Source organism: Taurulus bubalis (genome assembly GCF_910589615.1).
Source record: "Taurulus bubalis genome assembly, chromosome: 9".
Lineage (NCBI taxonomy): Eukaryota > Metazoa > Chordata > Actinopteri > Perciformes > Cottidae > Taurulus > Taurulus bubalis.
In genome coordinates, this window is record NC_136597.1 from 5,406,300 (window position 1) to 5,414,858 (window position 8,559).

The following is an 8,559-nucleotide window of genomic DNA, read 5'->3' on the forward strand; positions in this document are numbered from 1 at the left end:
TCGTGAAGCAGGCCTCGGTGTTGGTTAGAGGTAAGTTTATTTAAATTGTTTTTAAGAAGCCGTCTCAGGGAATAGTGAATTGAAACATTTTCTAAAAACAAAAAGTGATAGTGTCGTCTGACATTTGAACAAGTGTAAGGTATTATAAGTAGTTCAATTGGCTGTTACAACCCGGTTTAGGGCAAACGTTGGGCACGCCTATGTAGGGGAGCTGTGCGCGCGGGCCCGGAGGAAGCGTCAACACTTGGCGGAGACCGGGTATTTTTAGCAACCGGTCAAATGGCGAACGCCAGCCAGTCAGTTAGCTAACGCCCGGACATATAATGTATCTGTCGTGTAACATTAGCATGCGGGGAGGCATGCTGGCTCCGTGAACTGCCTTTGGCAACACAGGCTAACGTTAGCAAACAAGACCGCTCACATGCTAGTAGCAACAGCAAGCTAGTTAGCTCACCGCAACTAGCCACACGGTTACGAGAGCGTTCCCGCTTGGTAACGTTACTAAAGAAGCTTACTTTCTTCTCCCCTGGCCTCAACTGTTGTCCAGCGGACCGGGGACTGTTTAGCTCTGTATTTAATGTTACGGGATGTTGTTTCGACTTCCTCGTGGATTTTCAGAGCTCTCGGATTGTCCCAGGGACAACTAACTGTATAGTTATTTTGAAGCACATGACTTGTGCTGTCAGTGTCATCGAAGCGGAGAGACCAGCAGTTTTGGGTATTTAGTACAACTGTGCTGGTTAAAGTACTTTTAAGGGTTATGTTTTATAGTGTGGCTGTACTTAATACGTTTTTGTGCACTTTGAGTTTGACCGTTTTTATTTGTTCCGGATAGGTTAGCAATATTTTGTTGCCTCTTTTCCTTTGGTTTGTACAGCGTGAGGGTATGCACTGGATATAGATATTGCATTAATCTCAGTATTCATAGTAAGTGAATACAATTACACTCTGCCTTGACGGTTATAATGTATTGTAATGTAACTGCATTTGTCTTGTAAATGGTTTAGAGAACATTTCTTAAACAGCTGCCCTTCTGTCCCTCCATCTTCCCAGTGTGTGTAGCAGGGTGATTCAGGATGGTGGACCAGCCTCTGTGGGAGCAGATAGGATCCAGTTTTGTGCAGCACTACTACCACTTATTTGACTCGGACAGATCACAACTCGGAACCATATATGTGAGTGTGACCGAACGATGCCTTTGTCCGGTTACGAGGTGTCGTACTACAGGGCTGGGCCGCACTCATGAATTCACTTTCTTTAATGAATGCAACACAAATCGAACACGATCTTGAGTACGTCCAACGTTAGGTGTGCACGTTATCCAAGACGAAGCCTGGCTTAGAAAGGTGTGGGGCTTATATATATATATATATATATATATATATATAATATATATATATATATATATATATATATATGTATGTGTGTGTTGTTTCACTTGATCAACAACAGATTCATTATGAACACCTTCAGACACAAAATCTATGAATTATTCAAGTGGGCAGTTAATCATCAGACGATGGACTGACATTTAGTTATATTCTCATAATCATTTACTCAGTTTCAGTAGTGTTGCAAGCAAAAACGCCAAATTATCTCTGGATCCAGATGTGCGTGCATGCATATGCATGTGGGGACTTCTCTCAGTCAAGGGTGTGTTTATGTTATTTTAAATAATGTAATATTTTATACATTTGGGCCTGCTGCTTGATCAAATATAATTAATATGCCTTCTGCTGTCCTCACACCAGACGACTTTTCAAGCGATTTCACCTTCACAGACAAATTTCCAGTGTTGAAAAGAAATCACCAGAGTTTTACTAGAGTTGTTGGTGACCTCCACTGTTTAGTGGTCATAAAACTCTAAAGTCAGTATTTTTCTCGTCTTGTCATTCTAATAAATGTACAATATGTTTAATATAGTCGTACATTTATAGTCAACAACCAATAGGTGCTCTCTCCAGACCTTTACAAGAGTGCTTAGGAGTGTGCATTATGCCCACTGTATTAACTCCCACTCTTGCGGTGAGTGGCGTCGTTGTGCCTACCTACTGCCTGCGCAATAAGAGAAGGGAGAGTCCTCACGCTGCTGAAATAAGGGTTGGTCAATGTGACTACTCCAAGCGGCTTGCATGGGAATGAATTACAAAATAGTATATTTAAATATATTTCTGCCTAGTCCTTGATGGTCTGAATAAGTGGCTTAAGTTGTTGCTCGTCACTTTTTAGTGATGCGGTCACAAACTTAATCAACCGTTTGAGTCTATTTCCATCTGGTGCAGGCTGGGAAATTCTAGTTGTGGGCTCCCAAATAGTGACTCTGCTAGATTCCCAATCTTTGCAAAACATGATGCAGAAAAACGCTGACTCATGGCACGTCGTCTTTAGATATGAGGCGTGCCAGACTTTAGGCTTTACAAAGTCTTCCTGTGGATGGAAGGCATAAGAAGAGTCAGCTTGTGTGTAATTAGGTTGTCGCACATCACAGGGCTCCATATGTGATTTTTGTATGTGACAATTTGGCCAGAGCTACTAGTTTGGCCAGAGCTACTAGTGGAAAACTTTTTTTTTTAATTTCAGTTTCACGCATCAATTTGTCTACATCAGACCGGTTTATCTATAATGCAACTAATAAAAAAACCACACACAAAGTAGTCATGAATTTGTGTCATTATTAACCTACTGGCTCTTAAAACTGGACTTTCATGTCTGTCATGTTGATTTCAAGCGGATAGCCCTTGAAGGGAGCAACACTTGTACCACTTGTTGAGTTTTTTGATGTGGCCTTTTTGGTAGACCTTTTCATCTGTAAATAGCATCCTCTGCAACTCATTATCTCTCGCTTCCCCTAATCGCTCTCTCTCGGCCTTGCTCCACACAGATCGACGAGTCATGCCTCACATGGGAAGGACAACAGTTCCAGGGAAAAAAGGCAATCGTTGGGAAACTAATTGTGAGTTTATCTGGTAACATATTCAGGGGAAACGTGTAGCGGGTGGTCCAAGTTAGAAGCACACAGGTAATATAGTCGGTTTGTTTTTAAATGCAACCAACAAATCTGATTTATTCTGAGGAGATAATCGGACAATGCATTTACAGTACATGCACTTCCTGTGACCTGTTTTTGTAAAAATCTGTGTAAACATGCATCCGTCAAGTAATGCGATTTGTCCCCACCCTTTTTGTGGTAGTTTAAACCCAAGAGTGCATTTTTGTTGAGGATAATTATTATATATACTCATTTTAAGTTGATGAAAGTACCGTAGTTAAAGATAAGTTAGATTTCTTTTAATATACCTGTGTATATTTTCCTTATGTATTTATTAATATATATTTTTTTTTTCCCTGTCTGTTTTGTCCCAGAGTCTACCCTTCCCAAAAATAGTGCATAGTATAACGGTACAGGACCATCAGCCGACTCCAGACTGCAACATCTTGAGTATGGTAGTAGGACAGCTAAAAGTAAGTCGTACTGTCATTCACCTCATTTTGAAGCATGTCCTGGTACAGCCAAATCATCACGCATTAAAGTCATAGTTCTACCTTTTTATTATATATATATTTAAAGGGAAATCTCATTGAGACACGGGAGATTAATTTCTTAAGGGAGACCCAACAGCAATACCACACACAGTTACAGACAGGACATTCATACAAACAAGAGAGGACACAGGTTCTAAAATGAAGAAGTGCCAAAGTATTGCACGACGATGCACACAATTTATTTTGGTGGGTGAATGTAAACTGAAACTGTTTACAAGGAAACTCAGTGCACCTTTGGGCGAAACTAACAAGCTTTAACTAGCTAGCAACTCTGCTTTCCTCCAGGCCAGGATGACTTTTTTTATTTCTTCTAACTTGGCAAAGAAGGAATTACATGACTGTTTCTCCACAAGCAGTCTACTGACTTTGATGTGTACAACTGATATATTAAGCCACTGTTCTGCTGACTGTGTCCTGATCCCCTGCTGGTTCTGTTTGTGTGTGTTCGTAGGTAGATGACGACCCCGTCATGGGTTTCCATCAGAGTTTCCTCCTGAAGAACATTAACAGTGCGTGGGTGTGCACCAATGACATGTTCAGGCTGGCCATTCACAACTTTGGCTAACCACCCAACCCCCCCCCACACTCCCTCCCCGCCTTGGTGGGCAGGGGCGCCTGTAATGAAGGGCACCACGTGAGTGAAGTATGGAGGGAGGGGAAGGAGGAGTTGGGGATGGAGAGAAGAGAGGACACTCGCCTCTCCTTTCTGCTGTCTCATTTACGCCTGCTTGACTCTGGCAAACACCGGATTCTAGATGTCAATCACTGAACCTCATCTAGGTGGGTTTACAGACCGCCCCAGCCAGTAGAACTGCGATTCGTTCCTTTGCTGAGAGCCAGCCAACCAATCAGATGCCCCTGTCTGCCACTTCGCTGATCTGCATGACGCCGGGAGTCCCCCATTTCAATATTGACACTCGAGGCACGAGAGAGAGGGAGAGACAAACAGCCGACCGACGCCATTTGCTCCAGTTCTGCTCCGCTCTCCACCTTTTTCTTAATTCAAACCCGTTTTACTCTATTGTTAACTCCACTGCTATGAAATCAGTTTTATCAAAAATCACTTTTTTTGACTGGTTTGTAGATCCATGTTCAGGTTCAAAGGTGGCTCCATCAGTTCTGACTTCTTGTGTTCCAAGTTGTTTTTAGATGCCACTTGTGTGTTGCCTTAGTGTGTTCAACTGAGTTCCATCTTCCTTTTACACAACTGTTAACTTTGCCATGGTTCATTCTCATGCCTGGTTTTGCTCTTGCAAACCAAAGGATCATGGAGGACGAAGTTTGACCGCACTGTGTGATTGGCTCCTGAATATTCTCTCTCTCGCTCTCTCAATCTGTCTTTCTCTCTCTCACAGACATGTCTGGCAGTAAACATGGACTACAGCCACGATAGACAATAAAACCTGGACTCTTTTTCTTAATGGTGTGGCCTTGTCTCCATGTCATTCTCTGTGGCTGATTGTTTCCCTCCCAATCCTTCATGTATCTCTCGACAGTAAGTCTTATTCCGAGTGTTTTCACTGCATATGGTCGTCGCTTTTTGCAAATATATTAGTTTGGGTGACTTTACTACAGAGGATTAGCTAGAAAAATAACAATAGTGAGTTTATATTTATTATGATCCGGTTGATTGCAGAGTTAAATAAAAAAACGCGCGTCTGCCGGTTCGTAATTGGGCTGATACTGACCTTATTAGGTGAAATTGGTTGTCTGCCAGATGTGACAGATCCACATTATATACGGATTGTAAAATTCCCCTCTTTATTAGTTGCATTCATTAAGTCATAACTCAGTTTTTAGTGCCGCAGCAAAGCCCCGTTCTCATGTCGCGTTGCATAAACATGAGGCCCAGCTGTGAGGTTTACAGATTTAACATCTGGGAAGAAGAGAGCCCTGGTATCGGATCCAAGCTCATTATTGGAAGGTATTTGTTGCGTATCGGGAGGGGGAAAGAAGAAGAAAAACGTACCTTGTGAATTCCTAGTCAGCGCAGCTGTCAAACTATTATAAGGTCACCAGTGTTTATCCTCTATTGCTATTGAGGCTGTACAGCCAATATTATGGAGACAGTAGAAAATATTTAAATAAATTCCCAGATGAGGTCATAAAGTCAAAACCATGGGTCACAATTGCAGATCGTGGCTATAGGCATACACTGTGGCAAAGCTTATGTTGGTTTTCAACGAGCTCGCTGAGCAGACTTTTCCAGGAGGCGAAGCCCAAAAACCAACCAACCAATCAATGGGAGCAGTGTGTCCGGCTGTAAAGCTGTGGCTCTCTGAACAGAACCGTTATAGCTGGAAAGAATCCATCTAAACAGGATTGCCAGAGCAGGAACACTTGATTACCCAAATGCATAACATTGAGAAAATACACCACCCTTGAGGTCCTACACTAGAGATAAACACTTTAATTGCGTCATGATAGTTTCTTTCTCGGGACATCATAGTGAATGTTTAGGGTATTCCCTCAGTTTTCCAGTGAGTTTTAGGGCTCTGTTATTGGGCCAGAATGATGAAGCCCTTTGACTATGCAACTTTTGTGGGAGAGGGAGCCCTTGGGGCCAGGACGGCCTGTCTGGTACCATCTATGTGTTGCGTAGCAGAAGTGTGCTGGATGTGCATTTCAGCATGAGGAGTCACAATAGCTGTCCGTTCCTGAGGAGGGCTTCAAGTGTTGAATCCAGTCCAGTTTTTTTATTATTATTATTGAGTTGTATTATAAAGTACTTGTTTGAGTTCACCTCCTCATACCGGATTGGTATCTGGGATGGGAAGCTTCCTGTCCCCCCGTCCCCCTTTGGTCCGGCTGATGTTGAGTTTCAGGTGATTGTTGTTGCATTAATGACACGAAGCTCGCCATCAAGTGCTCTCTGCTCCTCGTTGTCTTTGCTGGCACATCCAACAACGGAGGGGTCATCGGAAAGCTATCGCAGATGGCAGGAACCAGGATTGAACCGGAAGACCGAGGTGAGCAGCGTTCCTAGAGGTGTGCCGGTGTGGCAAATCGCCACCTTTTTAGAGGCACGAAGAAGGAAAGAAAGCCATGTTTCTGAACCAAGAGTCCCATGGTGGTCTCCCAAACAAAAGGCAGGTTTTAGGATTTCCTGACTTCTGAATAGAAAATTCCATTGAGGAACTCCAAACATTAAGTGTCATAGATATACAATAAAGCCTAGCAATCAAAGCACACTAATCTACCTGTTTTAGGAGTTTGATGTGCAGTTGTGGGGGTCAAGTGCAGCAGCAAATTGTCCTACAACATCTGACACCATTCACAATGTCTTCCTCTAGGAGCTTAAAGTTAGGATACATTTTTCACCCTGGTGTTTATCAGGTCTAATTTGGAAATTCTTATCTGCATTTGTTTTTGTGCCACTTTCGGTTAGTTAAGGTTCATCTTGTTTTTGACATTGAGGAGAAAACACTATTTGACTTGAATGAAAGTAACATTGACTGAGGCATGGTATTCAGATGAAGGTATGAAGAAGGTTTCTCTGAGTAAACTTAACTGTTGCGTTTAAAAAGGGCACTTACAGATCAGTAGTGAAGGATTAAAATCAAAACAGGAAACGGATACATTTAAGGGAGACTTTAATGTTCTGGAAAATGGTTCAATTAAAAAGCGTCAACGACAGAAGACAACACAACAAAACCACATATTCAATGCAACAAGAGGCTTCTTAAAACTTTCAATTTGAATTGTGAATCCAGTGAGTTCCAACGCATTGTACAGATATTGCAGTCAAAAAATGAATAAAATACTCTGTTTGCTTTATTTATGATCAGATATGTAATTTTCTAGTTGAATAGAATGTGTTTGTGTGATTGCCAAAGCAAAAAAAGAGCAGGAAGAATCAGGTGAGTGAATTAAAGGTCGTTAAGAGTTGCAAACCTATGGAAGCCCGTTTCTGACACCAAGTAATATTTATCTCATCATTTCAACTTTATTAGCTCATCATTTTGACGCGGAAACGGGGTTCCATACCTAACAGTAGATGTTTAGCCAAGGAAAAAAAAGTATATTAAATTGAATCAGTCATAACCTCTCATCTCTAGGCTCTTGTGTTTTTTCAACTTATAATCATGATGTTGAACGTTTGCTTTCTTATTTACGGCATACAACTTGATATCACAACACAAACGTAACATCATGGTTTTACATTAAAACAGTTTTAAGCCAGCTGTGTAAGGTTTTGAAAGGCAGCTCTGGGGGCCAGAAGGCGACATACAAAATACTAATACATGAATTAATCAAACTTGAATTTAACTGAAGCCTTTTGGAACTGGGTCAAGCGTGTCGTCCGCAGTGGGCCTCGCAGCTCGTCGACCACAATTCACTTTTGCCGCTGTGTAAGTTTGTTAACTTCATACAAGCTTACGCTACACCAGCCCCATTTTTTTTCTCTCGTATTTTTTCCAAATGATGCAGGTTTGGAGTTGGTCTTAGATCTGGGCGTGAAGTTACATAAATAACTAATTTATTTCACACAGAAGACATGTCTCAATATCACACCACACCGTTGTTTGTTTGTACTCCACTCAAGACCAGACAACAAAACCAGTGTGTTGGCAGAGCTATTCCCAGGGCTCTCAAGTGACTGTCACGCATTTCGGTCTTAAGTCACGCCCTCCCGCCACACATCGTATTTCTCACGCTGAAAAAAAACTTTAGGCTATTTAATGTGCCGCAGCGCACAAACATGACCTTGTCGCGCTGCCCTCACCATGGAGGAATCAAGCACGTCTCCCCCGAATCCCCTGGAGTTCTGTCGCGAGGTGCCACTCATCAGCCAATCAAAAAAAAGAAATGGGCTACACGAATTGCCAATAAGAAAAACGTATCTGTTGTATCTGGGTGAAATGTAATCCAGCAACCAATGAAAATAAAGCTAATAATAATATGGGGGCGAGGGGGCCTGGTCTGTGGGTCATATGGCATGGGCGGGGGGGAAAGATATGTCACTCTTACCTGTCTTAAAAACTTGAGAGCCGTGTATTCCCAATACAGTTCGTT

General features: G+C 42.1%; 1 protein-coding gene across 2 annotated transcripts; it reads left to right on the forward strand.

Moving 5' to 3' along the window:
* nutf2 (nuclear transport factor 2) lies at positions 1–4,969 on the forward strand. 2 transcript variants are annotated; one of them, XM_079223660.1, is made up of 5 exons: positions 1–30; positions 1,054–1,175; positions 2,882–2,953; positions 3,364–3,462; positions 3,995–4,969. In XM_079223660.1, the coding sequence occupies exons 2-5, from the start codon at positions 1,077–1,079 to the stop codon at positions 4,106–4,108; spliced, it is 384 nt and encodes a 127-aa protein (XP_079079786.1). In that variant the 5' UTR covers positions 1–30; positions 1,054–1,076; the 3' UTR covers positions 4,109–4,969. The 2 variants fall into 2 exon arrangements, with proteins under 2 accessions (XP_079079786.1, XP_079079787.1); XM_079223661.1 differs by lacking the exon at positions 1–30 and adding an exon at positions 878–927.
* Positions 4,970–8,559: the final 3,590 nt, after the last annotated feature.